At 43.2% G+C, this 18,284-nt stretch overlaps 1 protein-coding gene and 1 non-coding gene across 6 annotated transcripts in view; both read left to right on the top strand.

Annotated features, from left to right (window-relative positions):
* Nucleotides 1–18,284, top strand: part of CSNK1G1 (casein kinase 1 gamma 1) — a 161,413-nt gene that overhangs the window by 19,238 nt on the left and 123,891 nt on the right. For 4 of the 5 annotated variants that reach the window (XM_004619619.2, XM_004619620.2, XM_004619617.2 and 1 more), the window contains exon 2: nucleotides 12,002–12,384. In XM_004619619.2, coding sequence (XP_004619676.1) covers nucleotides 12,207–12,384 — 178 coding nt within the window. In that variant the 5' untranslated portion in view covers nucleotides 12,002–12,206. Of the gene's footprint in view, nucleotides 1–12,001; nucleotides 12,385–18,284 lie in introns of those variants that run through there. The other variant, XM_055126844.1, reaches the window with a different exon arrangement.
* On the top strand, nucleotides 18,080–18,207 carry LOC129403012 (small nucleolar RNA SNORA31). The gene has a single exon (XR_008629003.1). It is a non-coding gene; the product is annotated as a small nucleolar RNA SNORA31 (small nucleolar RNA).

Here is an 18,284-nt window from a genome sequence, read left to right as displayed (position 1 = left end):
TGGTGTGGCTCCAGCAACTTTATGGCATACTGGGGATTGAGCCTGCATTGGCTGCATGCAAGCCAAGCACTCTGCCTGCCGTACAATTGCTCCAACCCCCAGAATTCAGGCTAGTAACAGTGGTTAAAGTGCCTAACTTGCTGCTAACCCTCCCCAGGACCCCCTGATCCAAACACTCTGGCCACGCTGACAGATAAAAATAAATAAAATAATAAATAAGATAAAAATAAAGGCTTTTCATATTCTGTTTGATGTGTAGTCATAAGAACAAGTAAAACCCAAACTTTTGTGTATTCAGGAAGTTCTCCTGCAAATTATGGCTGGCTTTTGTCTACTCTCTTTTTTTGACCTGCTCACCTCCTCCTTTTACTTTATTTATTTATTTTTTGTTTTTTTTGGGGTCACACCCGGCGATGCTCAGGGGTTATTCCTGGCTCCTCATGCACTCAGGAATTACTCCTGGCGGTGTTCAGGGGACCATATGGGATGCTGGGAATCAAACCTGGATTGGCCACATGCAGGGCAAATGCCCTACCCACTGCGCTATCACTCCAGCCCCTACTTTTGTTTTTAGTTTTTGGTTTTTGGGTCACACCCAGCTGTACTTAGGGATCACTCCTGGCTGTGCTAAAGGGAGCCATATGTGGTGCCCAGGATTGAATCTAGGTAGACCTGTACCAGGCATGTGCCCTACGTTTTGTCCTTTGTTAGCCTCTCCTTTTGACTTGTAACTGTAGAGGAAGACAGGGATGGAAGAAAAGAGTTCTGGCAAGCATGAAAGTTTGTAAGTCTGTAACTTTATCTCACAGTGATTCACTGATAAAAAATTAAAAAAAAAAAGAGTTCTGTGCATGGCCTCAAATCTCTGATGAGAGTCCCCCTCCCCCCTTGTCGTGATTCTTTCTTTCTTATTTTGACAATAAAAAGAACTGAGTTAGGTTTTACTGTTTTCCTCAATTTGTTCATGACCTTTCCACTTGAACCCATTGGTGAGTCTGTTTTCCCTGATCTTGAGCTTGTGAAATTATCTTGATGTACTTTCTTGCAGAGGAGGTGTTTTGAAGAAATAGTCATTTATAGTTCAGTGGCTTCAGTTTGATTTTCTCTTTGTCACGTTGTGATGTTGGTTTTGTGTTCATTTTGTTCACAAAATATGCTTCTGGCTGATTTCTGACAGCCACAGAGAATGGTATAGCTTTCTGTAGTTTATAAAGAAAAAACATGATGGCTATTTGTTGATTGCTCATAGAAATTTCTAACGTTCTGAAACAGTTAAACAAGAGACTAGCTGATAGACTTGATAATATAGGATGAATAGGTAAGTGCATAGTTGTATGAATAGTTTTCAGCTCAGGGAGAAAAAGGTAACTTAGCCAGTTTGAATTGATGGTGGTATTCATTTAATTGCATAAGTAAGGAGCCAAGGAGATCGCTTGATGGGCTAGAGCATAAGCTTTGCGTGTGGGAGGCCCAGTTTCAATCCCAGACACCCTGTGCTCCTCTGCGCATCTTCCGCACCCCAAGCACCAAGCCAGGACTAGACCCTGATCACTTCTGGAGGCAACCCAAAGAGCACCAACAAAAGCCCATATATAATAGAAACAGAATGAAAAGGAAATGAGTATTTCACCATCTTAGTACACATACGTCATTGTTGTTTATTTAGGAGTGGCCCTTGACAGTGCTCAGAGGTCCGTCTGTGGTGCTGGGGATTGAATAAATCTCTCTATACCTGCATACAAGAAAAATGCCTTAACCCCTGTACCATCTCTTTGAGCCCCTCTTGTTTTGAGGTGGGGCTACACAAGTTGTGCTTAGGGTTTATTCCTGCCTCTGTGCTCGGGTACTACTGCTAACAGTGCTCAGGGAACCATATGCAGTATAGGGGTTGAACTGGGGACAGCTGTGTGCAAGGCAGGTTCCTTACCTGTACTGTCGCTCCTTACTGTACTGTCTCTCCGGCTCTTAGAATGCTTGTTCTGCATGTTGAGGTGCTAGGTTCGATCCCTAGCACTGAAAAAATAATTTCTGTGTGTGTGGGGGGAAGATACTCCTAGCATTGCTCAGGGGTTACTCTGATTCTGCACTCAGGAATTACTCCTGGAAGTGCTCAGGGGACCATATGGGATGCTGGGGATTGAATTCGGGTCAGCTGTGTGCAAGGCAAGTGCCCTACCTGCTGTTCTATCGCTCCAGCGCTGAAAAATGATTTTAAATGGGCCAGCCAGCCAGGGAGCTGACTCAGAGGGCTGAAACACATGCTGTGCAGGTGGGAGCTCTGGTTTGGACTCTGTCACTGCATGGGGATCTCCTTTTGAACAGGGCTGGGAGGCAGCATGAGCACCACGTCAGGCACTGCCTGGCTCCCATCCCCAGCACTACTGACGTGCTCCAAAAATAAACAAAAAGAAAATAATCTGTTTTTTTAATCATAGCTAGAAATGACCCCTCCCCCCAACAAATTAAGATAAGAAACTCAAAGAGAATTTAAGTTCATGGGTTTATAAGCATCTGCCACCCTAAGGGCATTGCTATTTTCTTTCACTTTCCTTTTTAAAATTTTTTTTGAAAACCTTTTTGTGGTTTAGGGGCCACTTCCAGTGATGCTCAGGGATTATTCCTGACTCATTTCTCAGGGATCACTCCTGGTGGTGCTCAAGGGACCATATGGGATGCCAGGGATCGAACTTGGGTTGGCTGTGTGCGTGGTAAGCGCCTCACCCACTGTACTGTTGCTCTGGTACCACATTGCTGTTCTCTGATGACTTGTATTTTTTGAGAAGGCAGGGGAGATTTGGGCACCTGACTCTGTGTTCAGGTTCACTGCCCACGGTTCTAGGAGATCCCGTGCGGTGCTGGGGATCAAACCGAGTTAGGCACAAGCAAGGCAAACATCTTAAACCCGGTACCTACTCTCCACTCTTCACTTTTACTTTTAAATATGTATTAGATTGAAAAGACAAAGCACAGAAGCCCTGCAGTATATAGGGAATCAGGTCAGTGATCTACTGCCTTAAAATCAGAACATCTCCAAACCAAAACACACACACACACACACACACACACACACACACACACACACACACACACACACACACACACACACACACACACACACACACACAGAGAGACTACCCTCCCTCCCCCCACCTACCTACATACCTACATGTGTTTTGAGTAAAAGGACGTAGCAAAACCATTTATTTATTTTGGCAAAGAGAGACAGATGGAAAACTTCCTCGCAGCTCTGGCTGACTAAAGTAAAGTGAGTAAAGGGAGAAAGAAAATTTCCTTGAATGCTTATCATTTGAAATAGGCCCTCCCAGCTCTGTCTCTGTTTCTGTCTGTTTCTCTGTTGGGGGAGTGTGGGACTGTCCAAGCTTTGTTTGAGTGATTATGGCTTGTTGTTATACCCATGCAAAGACCAGTGGGTTCAGACCTTTCTGGAGGAACATTCTCTCCAGAAAGATGCTCGGGCGACTGGGCCTGTTCTCTCACTTGGTTCATATCCTTGACCTCAGATACATTTTTGCAGAGTTGGGACCATATCCATTTCGCAGAGTTGGGGCTTACTCCTTGGCTCTGCACTCAGGGATCATTCTTGGTGGGGCCCAGGGAACCCTGTGGGGTGCTGGGAACTGAACCTGGGTCGTCTGTGAGTATGTCAAGTGTACTGTCTACTATATAATCTCTCTGATCCCACAACTATGGTTTTCAGAGACAAAATAGTTTTGGAGAGAAGTAAATAAAGAATGGAAAATTTCACACCTTGCAAAACAATAACCAAAAGGGGTGGGAGAGAAACTGGGGACACTGGTGCTGGGAAATTATACTGGCGGAGGGATAGGTGTTGGAACATTGTATGACTGAAAAACAATCATGAACAATTTTGTAATGCTTTATCTCACAGTGATTCAATTAAAAAATTGGTATATTCATACTAATAGAATAAAATGCACTTTTAGGGCATTGGGCAATGCCAGAAAACAGTAACTGATTCAGATGAGGATTGATTTTTGCAATCCTAAGTAGAGATTAATGAGCAGCTTCATTAATAGCAACTTACATGAAGGGACACTTATTTTTCTTCTTCATTAAAGAGTCTAGAGGTTGACATGTGAGGACTGATTTTGGAAGTTATCTTTCATCAGTCAGGATTTCAGATACTACTGAGCTGGGGATTGGACCCAGGTCCACACTGTGCATGGGAAGCAGGTGCTGTGTTGCTGAATTCAGTGCTTGGCCTTCATGGTCCTAATGAGAGTTTTCAGTATCACCGTCTTTAGCATTTGGCTAACATCATGGACCAAGCTGGATGTTCGGAACACCAACTCACACAGATTGCTTGTAGGAGGAAAGATGGGGGTTGGAGCTGAACACATGGAAGCTATTAGGGCAAATCTTAAGGTGATTCATGAAAGTCCCCCTAGCAACCTCACTGGCTCTTTGCTGTAAGATAGTTATAAAATGTATTTTAGAGGAGCATATTGCTGGCCAAAATAAAACTGTGCTTTCCTTTACTTTCTCTTTTATTTTCTGGTTTTTCTTTTTTTTTTTTTTTGGGTCACACCCGGCAATGCACAGGGGTTACTCCTGGCTCTACACTCAGGAATCACTCCTGGCGATGCTCAGGGGACCATATGGGATGCTGGGATTCGAACCCGGGTCAGCCACGTGCAAGGCAAACGTGCTACCTCTGTGCTATTGCTCCAGCCCCCTATTTTCTGCTTTTTGAGCCACGTATGGTGCTCTGTGGCTACTCCTGGCTTAATTCTTGGGGGTCATTTGGCAGTGCTGCGAGGTGGGCAGGTGTTGCCAAGGACCCAGCTAAGGCCTCAGACATGCATAGTTCGTGCTCCAGCCCATTGAGCTATCTTTGGGATCAAGAACATTCCCTACTAAGCAAAGGAGAGACTCAATATTGGGGGCAGTCACCAGTAGACTCTGCCACATTATTAATAATAATAGGTTTAATTTTTTTTTCTTTTTGGGTCACACCTAATAATGCTCAGGGGTTACTCCTGGCTTTGCACTCAGGAATTACTCCTTGAGGTGCTCAGGGAACCATATGGAATGCTGGGAATCGAACCCGGGTCAGCCGCATGCAAGGCAAATGCTCTACCCACTATGCTATCGCTCCAGCCCCTAATAATAGGTTTAAACCAGGTAATCCAGTAAATAAGAGAATTCTGATATTTTGTTTGTTTATTTTTTGCCATACCCAGCTATGCTCAGGGGTTACTTCTGGCTCTGGTCAGGGATCGAACTTGGGTTGGCTGCATGCAAGGCCAAGCACCCTACTGCTATACTATCTCACTGGCCCCAGAATTCTAAAATCATCTGTTGGAGTTTCCGGAAAGTGCACAGATGGAAACAATATTATTGAGATCGAATTAGAGTAGTAAGGAAGATTGGCAGAGAACCTTTTCAAATGTTAGTCATTCAAGGAGATTTCGTTCCTGACATCTTGGGGAAGTGATCTTATCAGATGCTATACATTTTATTTTACTTTATTTATTTATTTTTGGCTTTTTGAGTAACACCCGGCAATGCTCAGGGGTTACTCCTACCTCTGCACTCAGGAATCACTCCTAGTGGTGCTGAGGGGACCCAATGGGATGCCAGGGATCGAACCCTGGTCGGCTGTGTGCAAGGCAATGCCCTCCCACTGTACTGTTGCTCTGGCCCAGATGTTACACATTTTAATTTCAGTAATTCAGTTATATTTTTGCTGTGCTTTCTTTAGATGTATCTCGTGGTCATAAGAATCTCTTCCTATGCAAAGGTTTGCTAATGTCTTCTGAAAAGGCGCAGCAGCAACTGTGCTTTTTCTCTAGAAAAAGGTACTTTATTGGCATAAAAACTAGTTAAGTTGTGAAGCCTTCTTACCAGCACAGGCTTGAGAGCAGGCTTTGAAGAGAGGAGTGGAAATCTGGTTTTATGCCCAGCAGAAAACAAGGGTGACATGGGAGTTGATACATAGTCTAGTATGATGTCGTATCCTGGGGGTGGGGGTGATTTTTTAGTATGAGGGTTGAGGGGACTCCACCACACAGTCTCTACTGAAAAGTACCCTCTGGTTAGGTAATCGGGGTCCTGATTGGTGCAGAGGTATTAGAGGTGTTCTGAAAGTTCTGTCTTAGCCTACTATGATTAAAAAAACTCAGTAAGGTAGCTGGCTTCTCCCAGGGAGAGGTTATCACAAATCCTCCAAACTACAGGCCTCACCAATCTCTTTTAGCTTTTTCTAACCCTGCAAAGTGCTTCTAAGTTTTTAAGTGGAGAAGAAGAGGGAGTGAGTTGAGGAAGATTATACTCACTGATTACATTAGTCATACAAGATAGGTCCTTTTTAGAAATTGAACGAAGAGAGCTAGTCTGGAGATGCCTTTACTTATGTGAATTCTCCAGGTTGCCTGATGGGTTACTCAAAGTTTTTTTCTCTGCAGCACACTGTGGATTGATTGCTCTACCAATATATGCTCATTTTTGATAGGATCAGTTAGAATAATATTAAGACCGTACCTCCTTTTATCAAGCTGTAGACCAAAATAAATGGGGGCCAGGTGCTTTGGGTGTCCTGTAATTATCTCAGAGTCTGGGAATTTATGGATACTTTTGAGAATGTACCTGGAATTTACAGGACTAGCAGTAGTGCTTTTGGCCAGGTATTACAAATTTGCATTTCTTAGGGAATTTGGAGGGCTTTGCAAATCTTTGTTTAATGCTAATTGTTTTTTAGTAATAATGGTGGTATGTTTGACTAAATCAGAGTATTGGTGATAGTAAACTCAGTGAAAATCTAGTGAAACTGGCCAAGTGGCACAAACTTGTGAGTACCTGACTGTTAAAATTGTTTCTGGAATGTTGTGGTTTCCTTATAGTGGAAATAAAAGTAAACTATGTTTAGTTTGTCATATGTATGTTCAAATAGTCAGCATATATATGAGGGGGGTCCCTGTTACTTTAGGGAACACTTTTTTTTTTTAATTTTTAAAAAAGAATATCCGTGAGATAGACCACTACAAAGCTGTTTGTAATTGGGTTTCAGTCATACAACGATCCAGCATCGCTCCCCAAGTGCGCATTTCCCACCGCCAATGTTCCCTGTTTCCCTACCACCATCTCCCAACACCCCATCCCCTCAGCCCCAGCCTCCCTCTGTGAGAGGCACTCTACTCTTGCTCGCTCTCTCCTTTTCCTTTTGTGCATTATGGTTTGCAGTACAGGTGCTAAGAGGTCATGGTGTTTGTTCAGGGCACTCGGTATTTTTATTGGGACAGTAAAGTTGAGGTAGCTTTTCAGTTGGGTGTGATGTGACTGTTTTAGGATGTGATGTGACTTCTGAGGCTTCCAGAAGTACAGGGAGGTGGTGGGAGGTAACCCAACCCCACCTCAAAGAAAACCTGGAGATTTCCGTCACAAAACCTGCATACCTGAATTTTCAGCAGATTATATCTTGGCAAGGTGCATCTGGAGACAGTGGAGTCAGGCAAGGCGTATGGTGGCCATTTTGGATTGTGGAAGCTAGTGGCTACCGGGGGCTCTCTTGGGTGGGTACCAGACTAACCCGCCCACCTCTGATTTACCCCGGTCTGTTTAGCCATATGCAGGTCTGAGATTAACTTCAGCTTTTTAAATTTTTATTTTATTTTATTCTTTTGCTTTTTGGGTCACACCTGGCAATGCACAGGGGTTACTCCTGGCTTTGCACTCAGGAATTCCTGGCGGTGCTCAGGGGACCATATGGGATGCTGGGAATCAAACCCGGGTTGGCCGTGTGCAAGGCAAACGCCCTACCCGCTGTGCTATTGCTCCAGCCCCTCAGCTTTTGATCTCTTTCGAGATTTTTTTTATGGGTCTTTGAAGCAAGGCTGGTAGTAGAGCTTATATGGTGGCACTGGAGTTGGTTCGTGGGGTGACTGCCAGTGCTTCCAGGAGTATTGGGAAGTGGCGGGAGATTGCCATCCCTACTCTGAGAAAGCGTGGAAATTCCAGTCACAAAACCTGCACACCCGAATTTTCAGCAGACTGTATCTTGGTGAGGTCTGTCCTGAGACGGTGGAGTCAGGCCGGTGGGATGGTGGCTATTTTGGATTGTGGAAGCAAGTGGCTGCCGGGGGCTCTGCTTGGGTGGGCACCAGACTAACCCATCCCCCTCCGATTTATCCCAGTCTATTCAGCTATGAGTGCATCTGAGATTAACTTCGGGTTTTTGTTTTTTTTTTAATATCTCTTTCAAGATTTATTTATGGTTCTCTGAAATAAGGCCAATAAATGAGCTTATATAGCTGAGCTGGAGGTGGATTGTGGGCATGGCTCCCACATACTAACTTTCAGCTGTTTATTTTCTTGATAAACTTGTCCCCAAGTTGTTGAGGTCCAGCCAAAGGCACAGTGGCAATTTGGGGGTATCAGGCTGTCTGAAGGCACCATTGGGCTGCTAATGTAATCGCCCTGCAGGTATAGGTTGACCTGTAGGCAGCATACCACTGGGAGCACTTAATTAGGCCCACTATTTAACTGATTTTAGGGAAAGTTAGTTCTGAGGTTTGTTTGGATCCTTTGAAGATTACTTTTTCATTTTTCTGTTTAAGCACATTTTATCAGTATGCTTGTATCACAGAGGTAGATTTCCTTTTTTTATTTGCTTTTTTGGTCACACCCAGTGATGCACAGGGGTTACTCCTGGCTTTGTACTCAGTAATTACCCCTGGCGATGCCCAGGGGACCATATGGGATGCTGGGAATTGAACTCGTAGGATTCCTTTTTTTTAAAAAATCGAGGGGCCCTGAGCTGGTACAGCTGGTAGGGCTTGCACTCTGCCAACCCAACTTCAATCTCAGGAATTCTGTATGGTCCCCAAATCCCACCAGGAGTGATCCCTGAGTACAGAGCCAGGAGTAACTCCAGACCACCACTGGGTATGACCGAAAGACAAACAAACAAACAAACAAAAAAGCCAGTAAACCTTTTTTAAAAATTCAAGCTCTCATGATTTCACAGTAGTTCTAATGTTAATATACTACACGCAAAACCAAAGGCCAGTATATTCTTCTATCACTATCCCTGGGTGCCCTCCCCCACTCCTCCTTTCTTCTTTCTTATTCTTTTCTTTTTTCTTTTTGGGTCACACCTGGTGATGCACAGGGGTTACTCCTGGCTCTGCACTCAGGAATTACTCCTGGTGGTGCTCGGGGGACCATATGGGATGCTGGGAATAGAACCTGGGTTAGCCATGTGCAAGGCAAACGACCTACCCGCTGTGCTATCACTCCAGCCCCTTCTTTCCTTATTCTTCCTTTTTTTTTGCTTTTTGGGTCACACCCAGGAATATTCAGGGGTTACTCCTTGCTTTGCACTTAGGAATTACTCCTGCTGGTGCCCGGGGGGAACATATGAGATGCTGGGAATCAAACCTGGGTTAGCCACATGTGAGGCAAACACTCTACTCACTGCCCGCCCCCCCCCTTCTTGTCCTCCCAAAGAAGGCATGACTTCAAAAAGAAGCTTCTGGTAAGTATGAGGAGGAAGAAGGCAGGTAGAGCGAGGTTCCAGGGAAAGAGGAGGCTTTGCAGAAGGAAGGATAGAGATGGCACCAGAGCACATGGGGCTAGAGATGAAGGACAAGAGTTGAAGGAGGGAGAGGGAGGGGGCTGGGGAAGCCATTTGGCTTTGTTTTAATCTAATCATAGAATTTTATTTTGTTAAGGGTTTTAAACTCCAGATAAAATTTGGAGAGGCCAAAAATACAATCAAAGAAGCCATTCCATTTAGTTTGGCAGTTTCTGAGTCAGAATTCAGTTTGATTTTAAGGGAAATAAGTTTAAATTATTCTCCGTAATTGGTAGATTACTTTTGGTTAGCTCAATTCATTTAATTAGGAATGCACCTGAGGGGCTGGAAAGAGGACAGTTGATAGGGTACTTGCCTTGCATTTGGCCAACCAGGTTCAATCCCCAAACGCTTCTTGAGCACAGAACCAGGAGTAAGTTCTGAACTTCACTGGGTTTGATCCCCAAAAACAAACATGCAAAACAAACAGAATAAATGCTACTGAGGTTGGGTTTTGAGACACGAATTTTGTAGAGTTAAAACATCTTCAAAACAGTAAGATAACTGAGTTTCCTATTTTTAGAGCAAAGAAATTCCAGCAGCACAGATCCAATTGGGATAGTCTGTTTCTAGAAAGAAATTGGGCGGAAGGCCAAACTGAGTGCTCACAGAAGCTTCACAGCTCCAGGGAATAGTATCTGTCCTCTAGACATAACAGTACTCATAAAGACAGCACAGTCACAGTGGAAGAAATCAGATTAAGAAGAATCCACACCATAAAAAGACATCGTGGTGAATGGGAGAAAATATTTGCACACAGCACATGAGATAAAAGATAATATCCAAAATATATAAAGCACTCACAAAACTCAGTAAACAAAAAAAACCACCAAACAGGCTAGAGAGAGAGCACAGGAGGTAAGATGCTTACTTGCCTTGCATGTGGGTATTGCCAATTCAAGTCCCAGCACCACATATGGTGAACCATGAAGGGTCACCCCTGAATAGCCACTGAGTACCATGTGGCCCAAAACAAACCAACATAAATTCTATCAAAACATTAGAGGAGGAGCCAAACTGTAGTCCAGTGGGTAGGGCACTTGTCTTGCCCATAGCAGACCCAGGATTAATCCCTGGCTGGCACCGTATGTGATCCCTGAGGCCAGCTGGGAGTGATCCCTGCGGCCAACTAGGAATGATCCCTGAGTGCAGAGCCAGGAGTAAACTTCGAGTACCTCTAGGTGTAATCTCTTCCCCTAAATAAGCAAGTGTAGAGAGATGAGATGAACAGATGAAGAAAACAAGCATGGCTAACAAGATGAAAAAATGTTCATCATTGTGGGATTGGTGTTGGGATATTGAATGCGTGGAACATGTATCTTGAATAACTTGGTAAACTACAGTGTATTTAAACTTTTTGGGGAGAAATGATTAAAACGAAAAATTCTTCATTATTACTAATTATCAGGGAAAGGCAAATCAAAATAGCAATGAGACATCATCATCTGACATTAGTTACAATGGCATATAGCAAAAAGATTTGCTTCAGATTGACTGTTCTCGTGCTTGATCAGTGGGTGAGGGTTGGGGGAGGGCAATCAGTGGGGGAGGCAGGGAGTAAACCTTTCTGATAGGATTATTGCAATGTTTTTTTTTACTATTTAAAAAAATTTTTTTTTTTGCTTTTTGGGTCACACCCGGCAATACTCAGGGGTTACTCCTGGCTTTGCACTCAGGAATTACTCCTGGCAGTGCTTGGGGGACCATATGAGATGCCGAGGATCGAACCCGGGTCGGCCGCGTGCAAGGCAAACGCCCTACCCGCTGTGCTATTGCTCCGGCCCGATTATTGCAATGTTTTTAAAAAGAGAACATTTAATTAAATTGTCCTCCTTTAAAAAAATTATCTTAATCTTGCCATCATCTTTGTTAATGTAACAACAACAACAACAACAACAAAGTTAACAAATAGATCTCTCTTGGGTCTTATGGACACTACTAGAAAAAAGCATATTTTGTGTTCCCTTTTCATACCTGATCTCCAGCCTATTGGATTACTGTTTCAAAAGGTTAAATTGTTGGGCTGTTATTGTTACTATTTTGTTTTGGGGGCTGCACTTGGCTTGCTTAGGGCTGAGCTCTCCTGGCAGGGCACTTCTGGCTGGTTCCCGGGACCATCTGGGGTGCTGCGAATCTAATCCAGGTCAGCTGTCTCGTTACTCTGTTTGTTTGGTTCCTTTTCTTTTTGGGTGGTGTATGGGCCGCACCTGGTATACTGTCTTTCTGGCCCCCGGGTTAAACTCTTGGAAGATATAAAACCAAGTCCCATATCATGGAGCCATCACTTTGCTTGTTTTTGGATAGGATCTATTCTTACTAGTACTAACTCTCAATTTATTTAATAATTTTAACTTTTAACTGTATGTTTTCTTGACTTTTACCTAGGTTACAAACTATCCTCCTATGCATGAAATCTACAAACTCCAAGAACTAATCAATGGTTTTTCATCTCCTGGAGATATATTAGAACGTAAATATGGTACCCAAAGAAGAACTTATCTTTCTCTGACTACATTTTATTTGACTATACTTTTATATTGAAGAGAAGTATACACACTGAGACTGCTTGTACTGACTGTCGAGTAAGATCATGGACCATCCTAGTAGGGAAAAGGATGAACGGCAACGGACAGCTAAGCCCCTGGCACAGAGGAGTGCACATTGTTCTCGACCACCGGGCTCATCGTCCTCTGGGGTTCTAATGGTGGGACCCAACTTCAGGGTTGGCAAGAAGATAGGGTGTGGGAACTTCGGAGAACTCAGATTAGGTAAGAACGTGATTATATCGGTGACTTCAAATAACAGCAACTGTTCTCTAACCAGCTTTGATGTATTTCAAGACAGATTTGTACTTTGGATAAACTTCCACTTTGAGAGGGTGGGCGGGTGCATGGTTTGGGTAGCACCTGGTTTGTGTACTTCAGGGGCTATCCCTGAGCATGCAGAGCTCTGCTCAGGAATGACCCCTGGTGACTTTTTTTTTTTTTTTTTTTTTGGTTTTTGGGTCACATCTGGTGATGCACAGGGGTTACTCCTGACTCTGCACTCAGGAATTACCCTTGGCGGTGCTCAGGGGATGATATGGGATGCTGGGAATCGAACCCGGGTCGGCCGCGTGCAAGACAAACACCCTACCTGCTGTGCTGTTGCTCCAGCCCCTAAATTTTTGAGTGAGAAGACAAATCAGACAGTTTGAACATGTGAAATTGGCAAGATAGTACATAAAGTGCCTTGGCTATTGATATACTTTGTTTTCTGGGCAATACCCCATGATGCTCGGGATACTTCTGGCACTGTGCTCAGGAATTACTCCTGGCAGTGCTCGGGGGACAATATGGGATGCCAGAGATTGAACCTGGATTGGCCACCTGCAAAGCAAATGCCTTACCCACTCTACTCTCTCTTCAACCACTATTTATATACTTACTTTCTTTTTTAATTGAATCACCACGAGATACAGAGCTACATAACTGTTCATGGTCGGGTTTCAGTTATACAGTGTTCCAACACCCAACCCTCCACCAGTGTTCATTCCCCACTACCAATGTCCCCAGGTTCCCTCCTGCCATTCTACCCAGCTTGTCTCTATGGCAGGCACTTTTCTTCTGTCTCTGTCTCTTCCTCTCCCTCTCTCTCTCTCTCCCTCCCCCCTTCTCTCTCTCATTCTCTCTCATTTTCTCTCTCTGTCTCTCCCTCCCTCTCTCCCTCCCCTTCATCTCTTTTAGGCATTATGGCTTGTAATACAGACACTGAGAGGTTATCATGTTTGTTCCTTTACCTATTTCCAGCATGCACTTCTTATCCAGAGTGATCATTTCCAACTATCTTTGTCATAGTGGTCCCTTCTCTATCCCAACTGCTTTCTTTCTCAGCACTCAGGCAGATTTCTAACTGTGGATCAATCCTCCTAGCTCTTATTTCTACTGTCCTTGGGTATTAATCTCATGCTCTGTGGGTTTTTTTTTTTTTTGTATCCACAAATGAGTTAAATCATTCTATGTCTGTCCCTCTCCTTTTGATTCATTTCACTCAGCATGATACTCTCCATGTTATCTATTTACAAGTGAATTTCATAACTTCATTATTCTTTTTTAAATTTAATTTTATTTTTAAAGTTGTTCACAATGACTCACCACGTTAAACACCACAATGAGGTGTTTAATATTCAAACACCAACCCCACCAACATGCATCTTCCCACCACCATGAGCAAAGTGTGTGAAGACTGTTGTGTTTCATCCTGGAGCCATTTAAGCCCTTGTATAAGAGATTACAAGTATGTATGTTAACCCCAAACAAATATGTGCTACTTCTGGTATACCAGTGGGAGAGAGTATGAAAGGTCATGCAGTCGCATTTGTGGCTCCAGGAATTCTGAAATTTACAATATGGTTAGAGAGCAGATTTACTTATATGGGTAAGGCATATGTCGCTCTCTTCCGGGAGCTTTATTTGAGAGTCTCTGGATTGTGGCCGTTGATGAGATTATCTGGTGCTGGGGGCAGTTTGTGGGTATGACTGCCAAACTACTGGAAAACTAGGGAGTTGAGGGTAGGAGGCATAATTTCATTTTCCTTACAGCTGCATAGTATATTCCATTGTGTAGAATACTATGTAGAATACAGTTCATAATTTTTTCACCAGTCATTTGATCTTGGGCACTCAGGTAGTTTCCAGATTCTGACTGTTGTGAATAGTGCTGCAGTGAACATAGAAGTGCAGATAGCATTTCTGCTGTTTTTGGGCCCCCAGGGTATATTCCCCGAAGTGGTATTGCTGGGTCATATGGAAGCTCAATTTGTAGCTTTTTGATGAATACCCATATTGTTTTCCAAAAAGGACTGGACCAGTCAGCATTCCCTTCAACAATGAAGAAGAATCCCTTTCTCCCCGCATCCACGCTAGCATTTGTTTGTTCTTTTTCTTTTTGATGTGTGTCAGTCTTTGGTGTGAGATGATATCTCATTGTTTTGATTTGCATCTCCCTGATGATGAGCGATGTAGAGCATTTTTTCATGTGTCTTTTGGCCATTATTGTTTCTTTGAGGAAGTTTCTGTTCATTTCTTCTCCCCAGTTTTTGATGGGGTTGGATGTTTTTTCCTTGTAAAGTTCTACCAGTGCTTTATATGTCTTGGATATTAACCTGTTATCAGATAGTTGGTTTTTTTTTTTTTTTTGGGTCACACTCGGCAATGCACGGGGGTTACTCCTGGCTCGTGCACTCAGGAATTACTCCTGGTACTCAGGGTACAATATGGGATGCTGGGAATCGAACCCGGGTCGGCCGTGTGCAAGGCAAACGTCCTACTTGCTCCAGCCCCCAGATAGGTATTTTAATGGCTATCTCTCGGTGACTAGAGAAAAGCTTATAATTTGTATGGAATTGGGAGCCAGAGTACAGTGTGTAGAGATCTTGCTTTTACATGGGTTTGATCCCCGGCAACCCACATGGTCCCCAAGCCCACCATGAGTGATTCTGAGTACAAAGCCAGGAGTGATTCCTGAGCATCACCCAATGTGTCCCCAAAGCAAACCAAAATTGTATGAAATTGGACTTTAACTTGCAGGACATAGATAACTTTTGTTTTAGGCTAAAGTATTTTTTAATTAAAAAATTAAAAAAATTTTTATTTATTCATTTTTTTTGCTTTTTGGTAACACCCGGCGATGCACAGGGGTTACTCTTGGCTCTGCACTCAGGAATTACTCCCGGCGGTACTCAGGGGACCATACGGGATGCTGGGAATCAACCTGGGTCTCCCACATGCAAGGCAAATGCCGTACCTGCTGTGCTATCACTCCAGCCCCTGTTTTATTTTTTTTTATTTTGGGAATACACTAGTTATGCCCAGGGGTTATTTCTGGCTCTGTATTCAGGAAACACTCCTGGAGGTGCTCGAGGGACCATATGTGATGCTGGGGATCACACCTGAGTCTCATACAAGGCAAACACCCTACCCACTGTACTCTCTCCGCCTGCAAATTTTTTTTGTTGTTGTTAGTGTTAATCCCTCAATTTTTATACTGTTCTTTATGTAGTTTTGTACTTTTATGGTTTTCTTAGTGCAGATACTCGATCAGCATAACCGATCTCCACTACCCAACTGCTGCCACACTCCAGGCCACTTTCCACACGCTCGGGCCGAGCCTCATGCGTTAGTGAACATATGGACTGCACAGCCGCAAAGTGTCCATGCAACACATCATCATAAAGGGAAAATATATGTATGGTTTTTGGAGAGCCCAGCAAGCTATGGAGAGTATCTCGCCCACACGGAAGAGCCTGGAAAGCTCCCCGTGGTGTATTCCATATGCCAAACACAGTAACAATAACAAGTCTCATTCCCCTGACCCTGAAAGAGCCTCCAATCATTGGGAAAGATGATTAAAGAGAGGCTGCTAAAATCTCAGGGCTGGGACGAATGGAGACGTTACTGGCGCCCGCTCGAGTAACTCGATGAACAATGGGATGACAGTAATACAGTAATACAGTGATGGTTTTCTTGCAAGATCCTGGGGTAATTCCTGGCTCTGCACTCAGGAATTATTCCTGGCGAGGCTTTGAGAATCATCTGTGATGCCACAAATTGAACCCAGGTTCACCGCATACAAGACATGAACCTTACCTGCTGTAATATCACTCAAGCCAGTTTTTTCTTTTTCTTAGTAGCCATTAAGACTGTGGCTTTTTATTAAGGGCCCATTTATTTTCAGAGAAGTTGGTTGGCTCTTGGGTGAATGAAAGTGAGAACATAAGATGATTATTGCCTATACTACTTTGCCAAAGCAGTGAAAAAATTTTACTTCTGAGATCCCCATAGAGAACATCAGGAAAACATCATTACACAACAAAAGAAGTCAGTTATAAATCATAAAATGAATGCAGGTTTCCACAGGATTCCACCATGATTCCTGCCTATAAAGCCAGGCTTGCTTCTCTAGAATTAACTCTTTCGCCAGCCTTATTTCTCTGTCATCCTTCAAATTGCCAAGAGCATTTCTGCTTCAGAATTGTTGCACATAAAGAAGTGCTTTCCATCTGCAGAATTCCCCCACCCTCCGATCTTGCTTAGATGGTTGCTTCTTATCCTCCAAACCTTAAGTTGTATTCACCTTCTCAGAGAAACTCTTTTAGTGATTTAGAAAATCACTTTTTAGTAATTTATTTTCCCTCTCTTGAGTATTTGCTGTCTCTCAGAAATTTAAGAATGCAGAGAACAACAACACGTAATTTCCATCCTTAAGATTCTCATAGTCTAGTTGTAGAAAGAGAAAAATTTCAGTACAAAGTGCTAAATATTATAATGTCTTCTTTTAAAAAACATACTGGCAGAGAAGGCTAATGATAGTTTTTGGGAGAGGCTTGATTGAAAACAGGTTAGAACTTCTGGTGGGCACAGACATACTCCTGGCAGTAGAGTGGATGGACATTAGAAGTTGTGAAAGTATTTTCATTTATAACTGGGTTTGGAGCATGAAATGAAAGAAACATAATAAATAATGCTTTTATGTAGGTCAGGCCAGACTGAAGTGCTCACATGGTATGAAGTTTGTACTTTATGTAATAAAATCTGTGTTGTGGAATCAATGGTTTTATAACAGAGGAATGACATGATCTGGTTTGTATTCTGGAAGAATAATTCAGATAGTTGGAGGATTAGATTAGATAGGAAAAAGATTGACGTCTCTTGTGGGGTTTGCTTTAATTTTGAATGTTCCTGTCACAGTATGTTATCATTCTTCATCTCTCTTTGATTTCTTTCCTTGATGGTAGTAACTTTGCTTTACTAATCCTCAGAGTCTCTATTTTAACTCTCTATCACGTATAATGGATACTCGTCTACATGGTTTCTTAGTTCTAGTCAGAAATACTTAGGGTCCACCTTAGATCTGAAAATGGAAAGAGTCAGGATGAAATTTCAGAAATAGACTGTGGGTGGTTTTGGCCACTAGATATTTGAGGAGGTAGGCAGAGGCAATTGGATTTGTTAGTTCAGGGTGACCGAGTGAAAGAGAAAAGTTGTATTAGAGATCAAAATTGAAGACCAGGTCCACGTGGGAAGGCAGGTTGGTTAATAGAATTTATGAATTTGTTAAGGAGTGTGCACCATTTATGCAGAAATGTGAATTTAGATTTAGAGACTTTAGACTTGAGAGGGCGAATAAAAATCCTTACCATGTACATGTTAATGACCAGCGATGGCGGATGAGATGAGCCTCAGGAGCCTCCTTGAGTGGGAGAAAGAGGATACGTCTAAGGGATGCTGGCAGGGGACAGGCAGAGACTGAGCGCTCAGAAGAGGGCAGAAAGGCAGCTCACTGGGTGGAGTGGATACTGCATCCTAGAGATCAAGGTTTGGTCTCTGGTTCCACATGGTCCCTGGAACACTGCCCGAAGCACTCCCTGAGCCAGGAGTATCCTAGAAAGAAAAGTAAAAAGCAAAATCAAAAGAGAAACATTTTTTGCATCCACCCATAGACCATGCACAGTTTGCTGTTCGTCTTTTGGTTTGCACTAGGATGCAAAGAGAAGAAACTCCCAGTGCTTTTTGTCTGTCTCTGGCAACCAGATTAAATAAGGAAGAATATCTGAAAAGAGAGAGAGAAAAAAAGAAAAGCATGTTGTGGGGCACAAAGCCTTGTGCTGTAAGGTTTCACTGTATCACTG

This window comes from Sorex araneus, chromosome 2 (genome assembly GCF_027595985.1).
Source record: "Sorex araneus isolate mSorAra2 chromosome 2, mSorAra2.pri, whole genome shotgun sequence".
In the NCBI taxonomy this organism is placed as follows: domain Eukaryota; kingdom Metazoa; phylum Chordata; class Mammalia; order Eulipotyphla; family Soricidae; genus Sorex; species Sorex araneus.
This window is presented reverse-complemented; position numbering and strand designations above follow the sequence as displayed.